The 22,220-nt window shown below is 44.4% G+C and overlaps 1 protein-coding gene across 1 annotated transcript in view; it reads right to left on the bottom strand.

Annotated features, from left to right (window-relative positions):
* CFAP52 (cilia and flagella associated protein 52) overlaps window positions 1-22,220 on the bottom strand; it is a 36,362-nt gene that overhangs the window by 13,946 nt on the left and 196 nt on the right. Inside the window, exons 2-8 of the mRNA XM_032321195.1 lie at window positions 15,485-15,684; window positions 14,905-15,041; window positions 12,337-12,465; window positions 9,744-9,843; window positions 8,592-8,708; window positions 6,550-6,650; window positions 3,631-3,801 (exon numbers count right to left, since the gene is read on the bottom strand). Coding sequence (XP_032177086.1) covers window positions 3,631-3,801; window positions 6,550-6,650; window positions 8,592-8,708; window positions 9,744-9,843; window positions 12,337-12,465; window positions 14,905-15,041; window positions 15,485-15,684 — 955 coding nt within the window. The remainder of the gene's footprint in view (window positions 1-3,630; window positions 3,802-6,549; window positions 6,651-8,591; window positions 8,709-9,743; window positions 9,844-12,336; window positions 12,466-14,904; window positions 15,042-15,484; window positions 15,685-22,220) is intronic.

The raw sequence follows: 22,220 nt of genomic DNA, 5'->3' as shown, positions 1-22,220 counted from the left end.
TGAGGTCACAAGAACACCTGGAAATTAGGGGGTAATCCCTAGGAGCAAGGAAACCACAGAGAGGATGAGATTCAATTCTGCATTTAGTGAATGCTAAATTCCGCAAGCCCACAGGAGTATCAAGTATTAAAAAAGGAGCAGTGGGAAGCCATGAGAATGTCAGCTGCTGCATTCTGGGAGAAAGACAAAATCTGCGGTTTGAGTCCAGGCCAATAATCCTCAGAGAACACCACATAAGTCAGAATTACTACAGTGTATTAGCTATCACGCTGAAATTTCAACAAAAAAGTAAGCAGACATGCAAAGAAATAGGAAAATATGATTTGGGAAAAAGGCAGTCAAAAGAAACGGACTCCAAGTAGATCGAGGTGTTGGATTAGCAAAGACTTAAAAGCAACTAATTTAAAATGTATTCAGAGCATTAAAGGAAACGATGATACCATGAAGTCACAGGTAATAGCAACAAAGAACTAGAAGCCATATCTTTATGATATATTATAAGTAATTATAACATATATATTCATGACTTTAAGTTTATGACTATTTAAAACAAAAATTATGATTTTGTATTCATGGGTTTATAACGTTAATAGGTATATATGAAAACAACAGCACTAAGAATGAAGGGAAGAGAAATACACTGTTGCAAAGTTCCCAGATTGCATTTTACCTGAAGTCATTTGATGTCAACTCTCTGTAGGCTGTGACATGTTAAAAATGCGTATGGTCATCCTCAGAGCAACCACTAAAGAAATCAATGGAAAGAAAGATATAGAGGTAGAGAGCCAACAGAGCAACTAAAATGGAGGGCTAATCAAATGTTTTTGATTAAAGCAAAAGGTGGTAGGAAAGAATAAAACAAAGAACAGATGAGACAAAAGAAAACAAATAACAAAATGGAGGATTTAATACCGCTATATCACAACTTACATTAAGAGTAAGTGGACTAGGAGCTCTGGGTGGCTCAGTCGGTTGGGTGGCTGATTCTTGATCATGGCTCAGGTCATGATCTCAGGGTCCTGGGATCCAGCCCCACACTGGACTCTGTGCTCAGCAGGGAGACTGCTTGAGATTCTCTCCCTCTACCTCTGCCCCTTCCCCTATTCTCATTCTCTCTCTCTCCGAAATATATAAATCTTTAAAAATCTAAAGGTAAAAAAATAAAAATAAAAATCTAAAGGTGATTATTTGCAAAAGACAATAACTATGTAATTCTATATTCAATTCATAAACTTAATTCTATAAATTCTAAATAATGTTAGCATGCGAGATGGTGAGAGGAAGATAAAGAGGGAAATAAAATACCTTGAGACTCTTGCTTCTTTAGAAAACATGATATAAATGTTGGTGAACCCTAGTCTTTGGCAGAAAAATATGTTTAAACGTGCATATAAAAAAAAAAAATCAAGGCTGATCACTAAGTGAATGAAAATACAATGACTAGTTAACAAGTCCTGTGAAGTAGGGCAGGGGAAGGCAGGACCAAAAAAGACGATTGCAACACAATGAAAGACAAAAAAAGAAAACACACAAGAAAGGTAACATGTTAAGTAGAAAATAATCTAGGAGTGCCAGGGTGGCTCAGTGGGTTAAAGCCTTTGCCTTCAGCTCAGGTCATGATCCCAGGGTCCCGGGATCGAGTCCCCAAGTGGGATCGCAGAGAGCCCGCTTCCCTCTCTCTCTCTCTGCCTGCCTCTCTGCCTCCTTGTGATCTGTCTCTCTATCAAATAAATAATCTTTTAAAAAATCTATAAACTTATTAGATAGATGTAAGTACGAATTGACTAAATTCTATGAAAAGACGGAGACTTACTTTAAACTAAACAATACCTATAGGTTGGAAAGAGACATGGTATCTTTTGCTACAGCAATTGTCTCTGAAATGTACATTGGCTCATGCAATTGACAAACCGGCCCACAGACTATCACAGAGGCTGCCTTGGTTCATACATACTTCTTCCCTGCAGATCAATGCCTTGGCATACAAAGTAATAGCAACTGAAAACCATACACATTAATACAGTCGAATCCACAAGGAAAGGAAAAAGACAGTCTTGTACATGATGCTCATGTACCATGCCTTCTTCCTCTCAGCTCAGTTTTCTCCACAGCTTGGCGGGGAGAGAGGAGGAGAGAGCAAAGCGGGAATGGTTAGTACCTCTTAATAGGTTTCTTAATTGGGATGATGAAATCTTCTAGAGTTAGATTATGGTGTTGGTCACACAGCTCTGTAAATATGCAAAAAGACCCACACTGAGTCGCACACACTCCGTGGGTAAACTTTATGGTATGTAAATTCTATTTCCATAAAGCTGGTTTTCAAGAAAAAGAAAAAGGAGGAGGGGGAAAAAAGAGGAGTTACAAATCCTGAATAGGTCAATAACTACAAGAATTTGAAAAGATAATTAAAAATCTACTCTTATAAAAGGCCCCAAGGCCAAATAATTTTACAGATTGATTCTACCGAACTCCTTAGAAAGAGAGGAAAAAAGTAAGACGGAAAGAAAAGAACCAACCAGTTTCCCAAAAGGATCCCCCTGGTGGGAAGCACTGGCCATTTTCACCATTAGAAACATTTAAAAGAACCTAATTGTCAGGGTGCCTAGATAGTGCAGTCGGTTAAGCATCCAACTCTTAATCTCAGCTCAGGTCTTGACCTCAGGGTTGTGAGTTCCAGCCCCACACTGGGCTCCATGCTGGGCATGGCGCTTACTTAAAATAAACAAAACACTTGGAAGAAGCTAATTGCCAACTTCAATGCCTTAGGGAACCCAAAGTCCATCTCATGATCATAAGCATCCAGTTTTCAAAGCAAGTCTTACTACCCATAAACCAATGACCCTGAGTTCTGTAAATTCAAGCTACATACTGAGGAAGGTCAGAGCCAAAACCATCTGGTCAGCTTCCTGGGATGAACATCACCAGAGACAAAATGTGTTTCAGGAGCAAGTAATGGAAAACTAGACTTTTTTGATATCGAAACTGTTGGTGGTTGGTTGGTTCACTTGTCTCAGATGGGATTTACCAAGAAATCCAGAAGACTACCGAGAGGTCCAGAAGACCCCTTGTGTCCACCGCCATTAAGTGCGCCAAGTCTGGAAGACCCGAAAGGCATGAATGAATGACTTGAAAGAAGTTTGGAAAAGGGCACTAACAAGCTTTCACCAGACAGCCCTGGGAAAACAGAAAAGTTTCCATGATGGCCTTATTAGAAAAGCCAACCTTCTAGATAGGTACATATTTAGAGTTGATAAAAGTAAAATATGCATATATCTGAAAAAAAAAAAAAAAGAGAGAGAAAAGCCAACGTTCTAAAGAAGCCCAGATTTGGACTGTGAAAATTAATGTGGCCACAGGGTGAAGGCAACAGACATAATTATTGTTAATAATAGTTATTAAATAATAATAAAGCACCAGTGTTATATTTCTAATTATTATAATTAATATTAGATGATAATTATTATTAAGACAACTGACTATAATTGAGAAATTTAAGGATGGAAGATCATAATCGTATTAATACATGTTGAAATGCACGAATAAGATAAAATTAAATTTCTTGGCACACTGCATCAGACCTCCATGTTTTCACTGATTTCAGGAGCCAAAAGACTTTGCTCTTGTACTTACAATGGAAAGACAATGTCCTGGACAGCTTCAAAGTGACAGGTTGTGATGAGAGTCTCTTTGAAATCCGTGAAGTTGACGCGGTAAATGTGTGATTCTTCTGTTCCCACAAAAAACTGGTGTCCTTCCCCTCGAGGTGTGATTGACGTGATGCCACCTTGTAACTGGATTTTCCTTTATGGAGAAGCAAGAAGGTGAAGTAGATTCGTTCAGTCAGTGAGGAGGACTGTTACAGAGGATAGAAATCAGGCGTAGGACCTGGGGACATGCCCGACACGACTGTAAAGGCAGGAGTGACTCACAATACTGGGGGCCCATGGTCAGCAGAGGGAGAGGCCAGCACAGTTTACAGTAGTGGGGGGCTGGGAGGGTTCCTCAGGGGGAGAGAGTCTAAAATGGGTTGTGGGACACAGGCAGGATCTGGACAGAGGGAACATTCCAGGAAGGCAATGGGCACAAATGATCATGGCAATTAAATACTTTATTAATTCCATTTGTAGAAGATAATCCTACAATGGGGAGGGGAAACCTTTCTGTCAAAGGTTATAACCTTAGTGAAAAGGGTCGAAGGTTGGAAGCAAGCTAAATATCCAGTTGAAAGGCAGCGGTTAAATCATCTATGGGACAGCAGGCAACTTCTTAAGGTATTTGCCTCGCCAGTAAAACCACATTTAAAAGCTTCTGCATATTTTAGCACAGTAGTTTTTAAAAAGATACTAATATTGGAAATGTTTATGATGTTTGCCTTAAGTAAAAATAAACCAGAAAATAAAATTTTGTACCCAAAGGAAGTACAACCGTTTTGAAATGTAATCGAAGAACACAAAACGAGGAAATAACAAGATGTTAATAGTGGCTCTCTTCTCTCTGTCCACATTTCAAATCCCTCTGCTTCCTAAACATCTAATGAGTGTGAACTTAAAAAAAAAAAAAAAAGAGTAATATAAATGAATGCATCCTAAAACCCAAACTTGCTCTGCAACTAATTTAGTTTAGATAGTAAGAACGCAGTGGAGATGCTTGTGCAAGGGATAAGCGTGGGAAAGGCAGTATTTTACAAAGATCTATTCGTTGTTGGGACGCAGAACGGGTAATGGAGAAAGGATTGAACCTGAGTTCCGTCCCGGCTTCTTCACTGACTAGCTAGAGCTCCCTGAACCTGGATAGATTACCGGAAATCTCCCGGCCCCACTTTGCTCAGGCACAAAATAATTTCTCCTTGGCAGGGTCGCAGCAAGGATCAGAGATAACGCCCACGAGGACCCAGAGAGTAGCCGATAGAAATACTGGCTGTGGACATCTGGGCTCCCTATGAGACAAGGTGGAACCCAGGGCTACCGGGGTGAGGCCAGGGGTCCCTGAACCCCAGGGGTCTGCTTCATCCTACTACTTCTTGACTCCGCATGAGAGCTGCTTTCTCAGCCCACGAAAACCTAAGGAGGTGGGAACCACTGCAACCACGGGAGGCTACGCTATCCCACAGGGTTACGGTGGGGACAGGCACAGAGCAAACCCTGTGATAACAGCTTTGCATTCATCATCCTCATCACAGTGGGAACATCTGTGTGTCCGGAATGAGGCGTTCACACATGAAGGGGTTAATTGTTTATAGTCCCTCCATATATCTGGAGCCCGACCAACACCGCTCATGTACATCACCTCCTGGTCTTCCTCCCCTCCACACAAACATAGAACTGGTCCAGATGCATTCGCAAGACCTATCCGGAACCCAGAATTTAAAATTGCGACCTCTCTCCTGTCCCCTTTCAAACCCCAACCCCCCTTCATGTCCCTGCAACTCCATTTGTCTCCTGTCACCCTCTAAGAGGGTATAACTACTGGTTTATTATTGTCGGTCTTTCCTCCTGCTGGAATGTCAGCTCCATGAGGGGCAGGGAGTTCTCCCTCCGTTTCTGTTTGCTTTAGCTGTGGCTGTCTCCCAAGGGCACCTAGGACACAATCCGGTACGCGGTGCATGCATAGCCCAGATGTGTTTGAATGAAGACGGCTGATGCTTTTTCGACACGCTACACGCCAGCACCCCTGGCTCCCCTTGAGCTAGGGGGGCCATAAGGAACATGTCTAGAGGGTATCTGGCTAGGTTGAAGGTGACCTCAACGTCCACCTCTGCTCTTCTGGGAAGCATCTATCCCAACCCCACTGCCCCAGTGGGGCCACCCCCTTCTCTGATCTCTATAATAGCCATGGCACTCTGGATCACGGGATTTGTGTTTATGTATTATCTTGTATTACAAGGACTATTTCACATGGACTGTCCGCTCTGGGAGGACAAAGACGGCATCTCATTTTATTTTTTCGTATAGCACCTGGCACGTTGGTTTGGCCAGAGGTACTCAATAAATATGCGTTAATGACAATGGGTAAAGTTTTATGTCATTTTGTTTCAACTGATTCGACGGATAGTCCATGAAAAGTACATGGTACGTGGAAGTAGCTGGGGAGTGCTGGCTATTTCTACTAAAACTTGTATTTAAATGAATTCACTACCAGCAGAGTGCCTGAGCCAGAACAGGGACCTGTTGCTTAATAAATTCCACTGAATAAACACATTTTGAAAGGCTGGAATGTGAGGTTATTTGCTGGGTATCTTCATAAGCAGCACCTTATTTCCTCCAAGTATTAACAGAATAATAACTGGTACATTTAGTAGAAGGGCAAGGTCCGCTGGGGTAATCGTGGACTACTCTGGCCTGACTCTGGCCTGATTCAACACAAGCTATTGTCTTTCCACTGGCAGGGAAATCAGCTGTTGTGATTCCAACCACTTATCTGGATGGTAAGATGAAATTCTTTTATCAAGTGTCAGTTTGGCAACATTATATCATCACCAGCCTTAGGCAGACCTCCTGGTGGGTCTACCCTGCTCCCCCCACTCCAGACCCCGTGGAGTCTGGAACTTACTTGATGGGTTTGTAGCTGGGGCTTCTACAGAAGACCAGCAATCCGGCTCCAGAACCCACCAACAGACCCCCCATCTTCAGGCACTTGATGGCAGAGACTCCCTAAGGGGGAGGAACAACATTGAGAGAAAGGCCAAATGGTTTCATTGTTAAGAATCAGTGGGCGAGCAGATGCCAGGGCACTGGGCATGGCCATGCCTGGACGAAATGCAGGAAGGCACTGCCTTGGAGGAACCCTGAGGCTGAACACCAGGGCTCGGTGCCAGCAAGGAGCTCACGTGCCAGAAGTTGCCCCCTGGTCCTACAAGGCGCAAGCACGCTTCCTCAAACCTCCTCCATGTAAAACCATTTGCCAGTTTTGACTGTGTTAGAAATTAACATTTCCTATCAGCTCCCATGAAGTTAGAGACGAAGATAGAGGCATGGGCAACGTTACTTCCTCAGTGCCTCCTGCTTGCGCCAGAACATAATTCCTATACTACAAAGAGATCATAGTTGACATCCCAGGAAAGCACAAAGAGCCCTTATTGTTCGGAGACTCTAGTTTCTGAACTGAAGCATGTGGGACGTAATCTTGCCAATAATAGACGCAGTTAAGTTCAAAGCCATCTTCCAAGTTTGGGGAGATACGATGGTCATTTTATAGCACCCATTATGAATTTTATTTTATTTTATTTTTGAAGTTCTAATTTTAAAACATATGTGGCCAATATTTTATCTCAAAGCTTTCAAGAATAATACAGTTAATTGGCTCAGTCAGTTAAGCATCTTGCCTTGGGCTCAGGTCATGATCCCGGGGTCCTGTGCACTGTTTTTCATATTAGTTTCGTGCCCATCAGCACCTGTGTCTTCATGTTAGCGCTGTATGCCTACCAGGTCCTTTCGAAACCACTCCCATTAAGTTGAGTTTCAAAACGGGTAACTGCCCAAGATCACAGAATATTCTAAGCAAATGTCTTCAATGATACCTCCTGTCCCTTCATCCCACAAGAATTGTTTTCTTTCCATGTGTATAAGAGGCATCTTGGAATGGATACCGCTTTGTGGAATTTACCATCAGCCCCAAATGCCTAAATGGTTAGGACTTAGTGCTACCCTCAAGGTCACTTAAGTACCCGAAGGGTGAGGAACACTTGAGACCACTGGGTTCTTTGTATGGGAAAGGCACTCAGATCCCAAGTGCTGGAGGGGGAGGGTGCCCAAGATATCCAGATAGGAATTCCTCCGTAGCGTTTTATGGAGCGCTTTGAAAGAAGGGATTATTTCTAAACCCTTCTCTACCCACACTATGGTATCCTCTTATTCTTACGTATGCCCTTAAAAGCTTGAGCATGATTAAGCTTGCATGATTAAGAAAACATCTTCCCTAGGAACACGGTGCGAGATTTCACGTCTTCCTGAGAATATCTGCTAAGTGGGAAGGCACTGGAGCCGAGAACCATCTGTTCTATTATCAGACATGAGACAGGCAGGTGCAGAACCTACCACAAGCTCTCAGATTCAAAGGTTAGCGGAGACAGCCCCGGTTACTTTCTGGGGTCCCGGAAACAGCATCACTTAATCTGTAAGACTATCCTATGATCGTAGGCTTTTATTTTGATTTAAATATCGAGGTCTTTCTGGACTTTTAACCAGAATTGTTAGGAACTCTGCAAAATAGAAACAATCCACAGTTTCTAGGTTTTGCTTATGACTTACAGCGCTGGCTAAAGCTAAAATTTAAGATCTAGCTATTAGATTAGGACAAAAATTACATACCTCTGTATGTGTATGTATGGCCCTGTGTTTGGATGACGTAAAAATCGTGTGGTCTGATCCCCTCACTGGGGACCCCGTGGAATACCTTTGCTCTGCATACGAACCAGAGATGAGGCCTTGGACAGTAATGAGTCATTGCACTTTGCAAATTTCAATGTGGCCTTGGACACCACACACTCTTTTTTCTTTTTTCCACAGACTCTTCACGCAAGTCTGTGCTGCAGGAGAGGGAAGAAATCGTCAGAAGAGAGGAGGGCAGGACAGACGTTGGTGAGCTCTACTCACCAGACTGAACTTGTCCTTCACAGGCCCAGTGTCTGCCAGCAGTTTGGTCCTCGGGTTCATTTTCAGAATGTCTCCAGTTGTGGTGCCAAGGAAGAAAAAGCTGTCGTCGGCGGCCATCTGGGGATCAGAGAGGAAAGAGGCCTAAAGACCTATGTTTTCTCAGGGATGCCCCTGAGCCCGGATCGGGGTGGGACAAACTTTCTCTAAGGCCCCAGGAAGACCTACAAAGGCGCTCATGACTCCTTTAATTTCCTCGGACTTTAGTATGGACACGAAGAGCCAGGGGCGCAGAATCAGGGCCAAACCAGGAAGTGGAGGAAATACGGGACTCCAGCCAGCCTGGGGATTTCTATCTAACTAATGTTAGATACACATGCAGAGATAGCCTGCCAGTCCTGGTTCTGAAGATACCTCTGAAGGGCGTCTTGTGTTTGCTTTAATCTCATATTTTCCAAAGTCTATCTGCATAAAACATTGATGTGGTAGATAAGAGAAACAAGTCAGTGGAGAATGGAGTTGTCTGTATGAGTGTGTGAGTCCACATTAAAGACATAGGAATAAGGGCACCTGGGTGACTTAGTTGTTAAGTGTCTGCCTTCGGCTCGGGTCATGATCTTAGGGTCCTGGGATCGAGGCCCGCATCAGGTTCCCTGCTCAGCGGGGAGTCTGCTTCTCCCTCTCCCTCTGCTGATCCTCCTGCTTGTGTTCTCTCTCTCTCTCCCTCAAATAAATAAATAAAATTTTAAAAAAGAAGAATTATTTCATATTCCAATGCCATCAGGAGGGGCTATGGCCATGGAGTGCGTTCTGGACACATGGCTTCAGTCTAGGGGAGGCAGACATCTGGTGTCCGGTGGCAGAGCCCAAGTCCTGGTAAAACAAGACTCCCCCGGGGGCTGTGTCTAGGCAGCTCCTCTCCAGCTCCTAAAGGGAGCTCTGGAAGTGAGACTCGCCCTCACCTGCACCCCCTCAATCAGCATCCTTGAGGTCCAGACCTCATCTCTCGACGCTCAGCCCAAGGTACATGTACCTAGGTATGCAAAATGTGTGTGCACGCATGTGCACACGCACAAACACACACCCCTCAGTCAATACTATTAACAGGACCTGGTTCCAATAATTATGGACAATCACACTTGGAGTAATACTTACTGTGATACTCATGACTATTCTTTTCATCTGACCCGTTTGGCACTCAGTTGGCCAGATTTTCCTATTCGGGAGATCCAGTTCCCACACTCGGATTGTCCCACTAAGGAAGAGAGACACAATCAAAGGAACATGCACTTAAGAATCTGCTGATCTCAGGGCGCCTGGGTGGTTCAGTGGGTTAAGCCTCATTTTGGCTCAGGTCATGATCTCAGGGTCCTGGGATTGAGCCCCACATTGGGCTCTCTGCTCGGCAGGGAGCCTGCTTCCCCCTCTCTCTATGCCTACTTGTGATCTCTCTCTCAGTCAAATAAATAAATAAAATCTTAAAAGAAAAAAAAAAAAGAATCTCCTGATCTCTTCTCTGTTTTCTGCATTTCCCTGAAAAGGGGGCTGAAGAGAGGAGAACTGGATATTTCTGAGGGTTTGTTAGTCTTCGTGTTCTACTTAAAGGTTTCACTCGATCAGGGTGCCTGGGTGGCTCAGTTAGGCAGATGCTAATTCTTCTCAGGTTGTGACCCTGGATCGACCCACGCATCTGTCTCCCGGCTCAGGGACAAGGGAAGTGCTTCATCACGGAAAGTCCTCTCTCTTCATGAGAAACAGCAACCTGAGAGCCATACAAAATCAGCATCTGACATAAGACTTGGTATACAGTTGGCATTTAATCATTGCATGTTAATATTAATAACTGTATAAATGTATCACGGTCAACATAACAGCTGAAGCTAATAGTCAAAGGCAGAAAAGATTAATTTAAAAATAGTTTGACCGGACTGCCCAGCTGACTTAAGTCAGAAGAGCCCGTGACTCTTGATCTTGGGGTTTGAGTTTGGAGCCCCACATTGGGCAGAGATTACTGAAATAAATTAACTGCCAATAAATAAATAAAATGAAAAATAAAAAATAGATCAGTCAAGTTCAGTTTTCCTTTTTCCTTTTAACCTCCAGAGCTATGCACATAGTAAGTGCCCTTAAATAAGTATTTTGAATACTTTCTTATTTGAATATGAATCTATTTCTTTTTTTTTTTTAAGATTTATTTATTTGTCAGAGGAATAGAGACAGTACAGACAGGCAGAGTGACAGGCAGAGGCAGAGGGAGAAGCAGGCTCCCTGCGGAGCAGGGAGCCCGATGTGGGACTCGATCCCAGGACGCTGGGATCATGACCTGAGCCGAAGGCAGCCGCTTAACCGACTGAGCCACCCAGGCATCCCTGAATATGAATCTATTTCTTATTTGATTACTTCTCTTGAGTACTTTCAAAATTAAAACAAAATAAAAAACAAAAACAAAACCAGCTTCTCCATGGCCTTCCTGGCAGACGTCATTTGGATGTCAAAACCGAATTTGCAGAATCTCCCGTGGGGGACGTTATCATGGAATATTTGGAGTTGGAAGCATCACGGAGGCGGCCGTGGATGTCTGACCTGAAGTCTTCCTTAAGAGTCCTTGTTCTCACTTACCACTGTCATACCCAGTTAAAGCCCATCTACAACATAGATTGTTCTAAGGAAAAGAAAAAGTTTGGAAGGGGGCAGCTTTGATTCAAGCTTTGGTCCCTCGAGGAACACTGTCCGTGGACATCAGAGTGGGCTGATGCCCACAGCCAAAGCCAAGCTGCTGAGGACCAGTGGGGCCCTCATTGCGCACAGCCTTCTGCAGCCAGGCTGTAACCCAGGAACGCACTGTGTGGTCGCCAGTGGCTGCGGAAGACAGGGTTACACCACCACCTGCTTCCAGCTCACAGCGCTCTCCTACTAAGATTCACTCCTTAGGGGCTGGCTCCCGTTCAGCCAGCCAGGTTCACAGCCACTAAATAAACCTGTCCTCAGAATTAGCCCTGGAACAAATATATGCTGCGTGTCACAAGGAGGGCATGGGACACAGAGCAGACACGAGCAATCCCTCACTCTGGCTGGAAAAGGAGCCCCTGGTGTGTGCCTTTCACAGAGGGAGACCACGACGAGCTGAAACAGAGAGTTCCACCCAACATGGATGCTGACCCCATGTTCACAGCGTTCGGAACTTTGAACTGGTCGGCCACAGGAAAGATGATGCTTTCCTGCAGGTTTAACCTTGAACTCAGACTCCAGACCTGCTCTCGCTGCTGTCTTTCTTAGACAGATGCTGGCCTTCAGCTTGGTCCCCATTAGCTGGTTATGAGCTGACCCTACCGGAAATGATCTCACGTGGCTAAGAGCCGAACATCTGAAGCTTCCTGGCCCTTTTGCTTGCGAGCTATCATTTCAGAAGACCTAAATCAAGAGCAGGTGCTGAGAAACGTGGACCGGCAAGTGAATCCGTGCAATTGTGCACGTTGCTCTGCGAGCGTGAGTTGTAGGTGGGGTGTTATCAGTCACAAACAGACCAGAATCCAGAATGAATTTAGCAGGGGAGCAGAGCCCTCCACGGTTAGGAAGCACAGAATTCTCAAATAACCATATTGAAAAGAACTCCCGTTAAAAGGATTTTTAAGGACTACAAAATCATGCAAATTAGGACGTAAGGTATTGTCGCAGGGCTGATACTGAATTCCCCCAAGCTGGAACAACCTTGCTACGAGTACTGAAAACCCTGACTGCAGGCACGTACTTCCCAGCAGTGACAAACATCTCATCCCGGCACTTCGAGAAGAGCACCGTGGTGGCATTGCCCACGTTGAGGCCGGCCGCGGGACTGCCGCAGATGGCTTCTCTCTTCGCTATGCTCCACACGACCACACTGCCAAAACAAGAGGGACCGAAAAAGTCAGGGGGAGACAGGCTCTCAAAGAGAAGAAACAAGTTTTTTTTAGTGGTTCTAGAATCAAAGGAAGAAAAGGAATGAAAGAATTACATAGAACCCCAGAGGTCCCTGGCGTCACGCTGGATATTGGAAGACAAGCAGGTGACACTTCAAAGGCTTTGACAGAAAATGATAAGGAGGCTGGAAACCAGGGACCCCATCAATGAAGCTGTAAAGACATTTTCAGAGAGGCAAGGCATAAAAATTTACCACCCATTTCTCTCATGTAAAAAGTTTTCCTTGGAAAAGTATTCCAGAAAAAAACAGCGCAACAAAGAGGATGACATCAGGCAGTGCTCGCAAATGTGACCATGTACCAGAGTCACATGGCAGGCTTGGCCAGAGGCTGCAGGGACTCACCCCCAGAACTTGAGTGAGCGGGCTGGGGGATGGGACTGAGATCTCACTTTTCTAAAAAAGTCCCCAGTGATGCTGGTGCTCCCGGTCTGCGGACCCCAATTGGAGAAGTACTGCTTTGGGTTCCATTTCCTTTCCTCTGGTGCAATCACACAACTTAGCCTTAAACTGAACGTGTTCAGACAATAATACAAATGCTGGGGGAACATCCGAATCAAAATGATAAAGAAAAAGGAATGCGGATGTTACAAACTTTGGTTTCCTCCATGTAGAAGGGATTATCACAGGGTGTCTAAAATCCAGGTGGAACCAAGATGGGTAGGAATGGGGAGGTAGGAGGTAACATAAGAGCCATAATTTTTTTTCTTAGTAGGAAATTGACAGATACCATGGGAAGTGGAAAACTTGAGAGGCATATCCCCCTCCCCCTCAAAAAACACCCTTAAAACCAAGTCCCTCATGCCCAAGAGAAATGACATACATCTATACCAAATCTTGCACATGAAGTTCATTACTGCATTATGAACAATAGCTTCCAGGTAGGAAAGACCCAGAGCCCCATCAACTGATGGAGAAGATGTGGTGTCGCCATACAGTGGAGTATTACTGGACAGATGAGCCTTGAAAACACTGTGCTTAATAAAAAAAATCAGTTGCAAAAGGCCACCTATTGTATTATCCCACTTAGGGGAGCCAGTCAGTGCAGGCAAATCTAGGGAGATGGGAAGTAGAGGAGCGGTTGCCCGGGGCTGGGAGGGTAACGGCAGAGCAGGAACAGGGAAGGACCGCTAATGGGCGGAAAGTCTCTTTTTGGAGTGTTAAAATGTTCTACAATTGTTTGTGGTGGTGGTTATACAACTTGACATGTAAAAAATGTCTTTGGGGAAATATTTCAGCAAAAAAAAAGAGGAAGAGAGGGAGAGAGGGAGGAAGAAACGAAGAAAGGAAGGAATCTACTCGGATAACTACTATACCAAAAAGTATACAGCCATATACTTTACATGGGTGGATTTTATGGTATGTGAAATATATCTCAATGAAGGTGTAAAAAAAAATATCCCAGTGCTCCTGGAGAGAACTCTTCATGCTGGAGGGGATATGAATTCTGAATTCTTGGGTGTAGCTGGACAATATCCTTTCTTTATAAGCCATGGAAAAGGATGGGGTGCCTGGGTGGCTCAGTGGGTCAAGCCTCTGCCTTTGGCTCAGGTCATGATCTCAGGGTTCTGGGATGGAGCCCCGCACTGGGCTCTCTACTCAGCGGCGAGCCTGCTTCCCTCTCTCTCTCTCTCTCCTGCCTCTCTGCCTACTTGAGATCTTTGGCAAGTAAATAAATCAAATCTTTAAAAAAAAAAAAATGTCACCACCTCTGGGGTCACACTGCCTGGGTGGTTCTCCCCACTCTACTACTTACCAGTTGGTGGCCTTCGTTTATCACCTGTCACATGACCCCGGAGCTCCCACTTTGAGTTAAGGTGATAATACTAAGGTGTTCACCCCACCGCCAAATCAACTGTTGTCATTGATAATGATGATGTCATCTTTCTTTTACAGCAAAAGTGCCCAACTTCAGCTGCACGTTGGAATCGCCTGGGAAATGTTGAGGCCGCCAAAGCCCAGGCCAATCAAATCCAGCTCCCTGGAGGTGGAGTTAGGTATCCGGGATTTCTGAAACTCCCCATGGGATGCCTGGGTGGCCCAGTTGGTCAAGCATGGCCTTTGGCTCTGGTCGTGATCTCAGGGTTGTGGGATCGATTCCCACATCGGGCTCCCAGCTCAGCGGGGAGTCAGCTTCTCCATCTCCCTCTGCTTGTGCCCTCTGTCTGTCTCTCTCAAATGAATAAATTAAAACAATAAAGCTCCCCAGTGGTTTGCAATGAGCATCTCAGGTTGAGAACTCTGGCCCTGTGGTACCATAGGCTTTGCACAGGACACACAGCTGAACAGGGACAGGCCAACAGAGAATGTCCATGGGGAGAGGGCGCAGAACATACCTAGAGATTAACGTGAGTTCATTACCTTCCGTCATCTGGGCCTCCGAGGGACACCAAGTACAAATCGTTTGGTGAAAAGGCCAGCGCTTCAATTTTGCCCTTGTGAAGTGACAGCCGGGCAATCAGCTCCCTTTTCTTATAATCCCACAGAATAATATCTGCCTGGGGGCAAGAAGACACATCAGAACACAGCCCAGCTTCCAAAGGCTCTGAGGGGAGAGCTCCCCGTCTGGGCGAGAAATAATCAGTAATTGCACTTTTTCTGGAAATTAGATCATGTCTTAACACACACAACGGTGAGAAACCGGCAACAGTTTTAAAAGAAGCAGGGACTAGAAAAATAAAAATAAAAATGAATTAAGCAGGGACTTTTCAGTTCCTGAGCGTTATCAGTCTGCAAGCTGCCGGGTCCGGTGTGAACACCAAAATACTTTATCCTCAGGCCTAGGGAATGAAGACAAGATCAAAGAGGAGGCCAAGGGAAGAAGAGGGAGAGGAAGGATGTGTGCCGGCACAGAGCCGAGCTGGAGAGGGAGCCGGGTTTCTGGGGGGCGGGGGGGGGGCTTCACTATCCATTGCCAGGGAGCTGTCTTTCACGCATTCACCTTGAAGCCCATGAATGTGACCTGTCCGGAGGCTATGTAAACCCCACTCTTGGAGATGGTCACACAGGAGACGTTGTTGCTATGACCGTGCAGGAAATTCTGTTCCTGGGTGTTAATTGCCTGAATCAGGATCGTGCAGCCCAGAGGGTAAATGAGATGCTCTTGGTCAGGATGGCATTTCAGGCCCGTGGGCACGTGTCCTGAAAGGGAGAGGTTAAAGAAGTGTAGCCATTAAAAAATAAATAAGTAAGTAAAAATAAAAATAGTAGTAATTAGGGGCGCCCGGCTGGCTCCATCTGTAGAGTAGCTGACTCTTCATCTCTGGGTTGTGAATTCAAGCCCTGGGGTTTGACATGGAGCTTACTTAAAACAAAACAGTTAGGGGGCGCCGAGGGGGGCTCAGTCGGTGAAGTGTTTGCCTTTGGATCAGGTCATGATCTCAGGGTCCTGGGATGGAGCCCCCTGTTGGGCTCCCTGCTCAGGGGGAAGTCCGCTGCCCTCTCCCTCTGCTGCTCCCCCTGCTTGTGCTCTCTGCCCCTATCTGTCAAAGAAGTAAATAAAATCTTTAAAAAAAAATAGTAATAATTTGGTAAAGTGGCCAATTTTTAAAAAACTGAACGGAAAAGAGAACGCTTTTGGAATAAACCTGATTTCAACTAAAGTGTGTTTTGTGTGTGTGTGTGGTGGGGAGTAATGTATGTAATTTTATTCAAACGACAAGGTCAGCCTAGTATACCACTTCTCATACCCTAACGTTTATAAAATTGCCAGGGGATCTGGTGAAAATGCAGATTCGGATCTGAGGTCTGGAGAGGGGCTGACATTCTGCATTTCTCACAAGCTCTCAGAGATCCTGCGCAGGTCCAACAATGTCACTGTTGGAGAGGGAGGCCCCAGGGCCAAGTGTGTAATGCTGAGAAGCAGATTTCCTGAGTGCCTGTCTCCGCAAGTGCAGAGGCATGAGGAATGTGAAGTCACTGCAGAAGCTGGATAAAAATAATTTGGTTCTAAGTCACCACCAGGCACTCTAAAGAAGTCAGGCCCTCTCAGTGTGAGACCCCATCCCCCAAGCCCCATCCTCTAGGTATTTGCCAAGAACCATCTCAAGAACTGCAAACCTTTGCTAAATGTTTTAATATGAAATAGACAGAAGTCCTTCCTTATCACTCAACATGGGTCAGAATTCCTGGGGTTGTGTTTGATAGTATTTTATAGTATAAACTGTAAAGTCAGTTTGATCAGTTAAAAATCACTTCAAGTGGAATAGTATTCCAGGTGTAGATTAAGGAAAAATAATTTTTATAATAACACATTCGATCTTCTTTCTAAAAGCAGGATGTGTTTTTCCAAAGTCTCCCTTCAGGGTTTCCAGTGGCATTTTCCATTTTTTCAACTTCAATTTTTCCTCATAAAGATCTCACACATTTCTTCGTATGTTTATTCCTGGGTATTTTAAAATTGTTCTATGGCTATTTCCTACTCCATCAAAAGAGTCATAAATATTTATTAATATCATCTTCTGGTCTTTTAGTGAATTCATCTCTTACATTTAACTCCCTCTAGAATTTATTTTGGTCCATAATGTGATTCCGGGAGCTAAGTAGATTTTTTTTTTTTCTCAAATTGCCAAATATATTTATTGAATAAATGATTTCTCTTGCTTTAATTGAGGTCATTCCTTTTTCATGCAGTAGGTTCTCAAAAGACTAAGGTTTGTGTCTTTGGGAGTGATTTACTCATTATATGTAGAGTTACTCAGTTGTAGTTACCTTATAAGCAATCATATGGCTATCCATATGGGAAAATGTAAAATTAGATCCAACTTCACACCAACCACAAACAGTACATCTCGAATAGATCAAGGACCCAACTGTGACAAACGAGACTTAACGTGTACACAAGTTGTAGGAAATGACTTCTTCGACAGGTCACAAAAACAGCAAATGCTAACAGAAAAGGCCAATACATTCGTCCAGTTATGTTAAAAATTTAAAGTTTTTAGTGACACTTGACAAGATGAAAAGAAAAACGGAAACCAGTTGAAGATATTTGCAATGGCCAAGACAGACAAGCCTCCTACCCAGAATATGCAAAGAGCTATGGCAGAGAAATAAGAAAGACACAAAGGGCTTTAACAGAAGGATGAGCCAAGGATGTGGAACAGGCAACTAATGAGGGGGGAAAGTCAAAAGCCAATAAACATATGAAAAGGCAGGCAACTCTGCAAGTAATCAAGGAAATGCAAATTACATCTCAAATGAGATACCATTTCCTCTCCATCAAAATGGCTACATTAAAAAGGCTGATAATATGGGGCACCTGGGTGGCTCAGTTGGTGGTGAAGCAGCCGCCTTTGGTGAGGTCCTGATTCTGGGGTCCTAGGATGGAGCCCCACATCGAGCCCTGCATCAGGCTCCCTGCTTCTCCCTGTCCCTCTGCTTGCAGGACTCTCTCTGTCAAATAAGCAAATAAAATCTTTAAAGAAAAAAAAAAAAAAAGCGGGCTTCAGAATGTGTCCAGGATGATATTTCTATAAAATATAGAAATATGCAACTTTGTGCTATAAATTATTTATATATAGCATATTTAATATTTTACATGTACAGTAAAATGTAAAAACATAGCTAGAAAGAGTACACATTACCTTCAGGAAAGTGGTTGTCTCCAAAGAGGGAAAAAGGATATGATAGTGTGTCAGGAGAAAGAACAGAAAATGTGATTTTTTTATCTTAAAAATACTAACTCAAATAAGAAAAAGTGTCAAAATTTGCTAATTCTGCATGCAGTACTCTGTATTCATTGTGCCATCCTAAATTTCTGTTCAACTATTTTATGATAAAACTAAAAGAGCCCTACACTACCCCCTGCATACCGTTGTTAACACACAGATGTGTATTTCTCCAGATTTATTTCTTTGCATTTGATAATTAGGGCTCCTGGTTGCTAGCAAGAAAGGTCGTTTCTGGCAGAACTTAAAGGGAAAAATAATTTCTTGGAAGGAAAAAGCTCACAGAACTGGTAGGAAGTATGGAAAATCAGACTTGAAAAAGAGACAGGACCAGTAGCTAGGCCAGACCAAGAGACATGAACTAAGGAATTCTCATTCCCACTGGGCTCCATTCTTATGCCCCAGTCCTGAAGAAGGGAAGCTCTGGGTGGGCACTTCTGGCCCCCGCTGAGCAATGATGTCACCTTTCTCTGAACTGTCCTCCAATAAGTTAGGAGAGGAAGCCTCCGCCCCTTTAAGACCTGATCAAAGGCAGCAGATACCCCTCTTGGCCTATCTTGGGATTCTCCTCAAATAAAAAGGTATTTGGATGTTGAGTAGCCAAAATCACACATGTCCCCTAGAATAAACACATTTCCCTCTTTTCTCCATATATACTCACGTCCACCCCTCCCCACCTCTCTCTCTCTCTCTCACACACACACACAGACTTAAACTGTAATACGCTCATACCACATGTACTATTGGGCAAGTTGCATTTTACAGCTAACATACCTTTCACGTCTTTCCTTGTTCTTCCCGTATAGATCTATCTCATTTTTCTTAAGGGTTATGTAGTATTTTGTACAAAAGGATTATAATTTAAAAAATAATTTACTGGGGTGAAATTCACATAAAATAAACCATTTTGAAGCAGGGGACGATCCAGGGGGCAGTTAGTACATACACACTGTCAAAGGACCACTACCTCTGTCTAGTTCCAAAACACTGCTGGACTGCAATTTTTTTTAAAGATTTTATTTATTTATTTGACAGAGAGAATGAGATCACAAGTAGGCAGAGAGGCAGGCAGAGAGAGAGGTGGGGAAGCAGGCTCCCTGCTGAGCAGAGAACCCGATGTGGGGCTCGATCCCAGGACCCTGAGATCATGACCTGAGTCGAAGGCAGAGGCTTAACCCACTGAGACACCCAGGTGCCCTGCAATTGTTTTTAAACCAATTTCTAACCAATGGACATGTGGGTTTCCTCCGGTATATAGGCAATGATTCAGAGTACCACAGTGAATCCCACAGTACATAGTTCTTTTGGAAACTTTTTTTTTTTTTTTTTTTTAGAAGATTCTTATTTATTTATTTGTCAGAGAGAGATCAGAAGCATGGAGAGTGGCAGGCACAACAGGCAGAGCAGGCAGAGGCAGAGGGAGAAGCAGACTACCTGCTGAGCAAGGAGCCCATGTGGGACTCAATCCAGGACCCCGGAATCATGACCCGAGCCTAAGGCAGACGCTCAACCAACTGAGCCGCTGAGACATCCCTCTTTTGGAAACTTGAGTAAGTGGCTCAAGTTTTAGAAGTCCCAAGATTATTCTCATTAGAAATCTTAATGGGTACTACAAAAACTCTTTCAAAAAGGTTGTAAAATTTATGCTTCTGGCAGTAGTAATCAGAGCCATTTGTTATTCTTATCCTACTGTCATCTCTATTTGTAGCTTTGCCCGTCTGAGAAAAAAAGAGTCAAGGTTTTAATAGCAGGGTTTTTTATTTGTTTTGTTTTAACTTTTTTAAAAACTATTTTTTAAAAGATTTTATTTGATTATTTGACAGAGATCGCAAGTAGGCAGAGAGGCCGGCAGAGAGAGAGAGGAGGAAGCAGGCTCCCCACTGAGCAGAGAGCCCAATGTGGGGCTCAATTCCAGGACCCTGGGATCATGATCCTAGCCGGAGGCAGAGGCTGTAACCCACTGAGCCACCCAGGCGCCCCTTGTTTAAACATTTTGAGCTAATAGCCATTTATATGTCTTTTTTTTTTTTAAGATTTTATTTTATTTATTTGATAGAGATCACAAGTAGGCAGAGAGACAGGCAGAGAGAGAGAGGGGGAAGCAGGCTCCATGTTGAGCAAAGAACCCGATGTGGGGCTCGATCCCAGGACCCTGGGATCATGACCTGAGCCGAAGGCAGCGGCTTTAACCTTCTGAGCCACCCAGGTGCCCCGCCATTTATATTTCTTTACCCCTTATCCATTTCAGGGGTCAGCAAATATTTTCTATAAAGGGCCAGACAGTAGGCATCATGGACCACAGTTACTCAAGTATGCTACCATAGTGTAAAAGCGGCCATAGACAACATATCAACAAATGTGCATGGCTGGGTTCTAGTAAAACTTTAAAATCAGAGCATGGGCGCTTGGGTGGCTCAGTGGGTTAAGCCTTTGCCTTTGGCCCAGGTCACGATCTCAGGGTCCTGGGATCAAGCCCAGTATCAGGAAGCCTGCTTCCCCCTCTCTCTCTGCCTGCCTCTCTGCCTACTTGTGATCTCTCTCCCTCTGTCAAATAAATAAATAAAATCTTTAAAAAAAATAAATAAAATCCGAGCCAACAGTCTATAGATTGTACACCCTTGATCTGTTGGTCTATTGTGGCTGTTTTTAGTTTAGAAACTCTTCGCGTGATAGGATAAACATGGCCTTATCTACTCCAGTCAATTGATAAGTGTGGCTATTCTTGTGCCAATATCAAATTCTTAATAACTGTAGCTTTATAAAATGCTTTCATAAGCCATACAACTATGTTTGGTTTGCTTAAATAATAAATTCCCGTCAAAATACAATACCTACAATAGTTAAGCACCATTACACATATACACTCTCAAGGTGAAATTCATAAACTGTAGTGTAACTCTGCAAGGAGTTCTAGCATGAAAATGAGAAAAGGGGCTTTGCATTGGCTTCTAATTTGTTTCCATGCGAAAGCTAACCTCTGTCATGGCCATGGGAAGCAATGGAATATAAGGGACCAGGTATTTATTCTTAGAGCTCGACAAAACAGAATGAACTCGGTCGCAGAGCTCTGTTTTGGAAGCTCTGCACTGGTCACTGGGGTGACCCCCTGCACTCAGAGGTCACTCACTCTCTTTCTTTACCAATGACCTTGTCACCAGCTACAAAGATTTCTCAGATGCACTAAGCTGCCCACTTTCTATCAGAAACTATTAAATCAAAACGAAGAGTCAAGAGCCAAGTCCCAGAATGTGCCTAAAAACTTTAATCTTTGATGGTTCTGCATCTGCATTATCATAATTTTAAAACTTCCAGGCAACACAACGCACTTTAAAAAAAGGTTTACTTTTTCTAAATCATAACGTATTGCTTGTTTCCTTCCTTCACACCCAACATCAAGAGCACTTCCTCCCACCACCCACCCCTTAAATTTCAAAATAACAGGCAGTCCTAAATAAGATGTGAACTGAACCAGCAGGTCTCCCCTGACCCGAGCATCTTTCCTCTCCAGCTCCCCCTGGCGTCCTCTCCGCCTTTTATCCGGGTCTGAAATCCTCACCATTAAGAATTCTTGGGTTAGGGGACAAGACCATTCCCTAAAGCAGCTGCTCACACCCACGTTCAGTCCCCAGCCCGTTCTCATTAGCACATCAGCTGGGGTTCTAGGCGTTTCTTGGCCAGGGGCCGAGGGGCGGGCAGCTCTAGGGGCTGCGCGAGGGCTTATGGCCAAGGTGGAGCTGACCATGGGGTGAAAGGTTACGGCCACCCCACTCATCCTCGATCCCGGGGAGGAGGCCCTTGTCCTTTCTAGGTGCTGCGAAGCCATCCTAGTTCCTGAGACTTGGAGCGAGGAAGGGACTCCCCGGGGCCCTGGGGCAGAAGAGAGCTTGGCCCTGGCCAGTGTCCCGCGCTGCCTTCCAGGCGCACCCGGGGTCCCACACCGGTGTCCCCGTTCGCGCTACTCGTCCCCGGGGCTCGCAACCCGCCCAGCCCAGACACGCTCGAGGCCTC

This window comes from Mustela erminea, chromosome 18 (assembly GCF_009829155.1).
Source record: "Mustela erminea isolate mMusErm1 chromosome 18, mMusErm1.Pri, whole genome shotgun sequence".
NCBI classification, from domain to species: Eukaryota; Metazoa; Chordata; class Mammalia; order Carnivora; family Mustelidae; genus Mustela; species Mustela erminea.
This window is presented reverse-complemented; position numbering and strand designations above follow the sequence as displayed.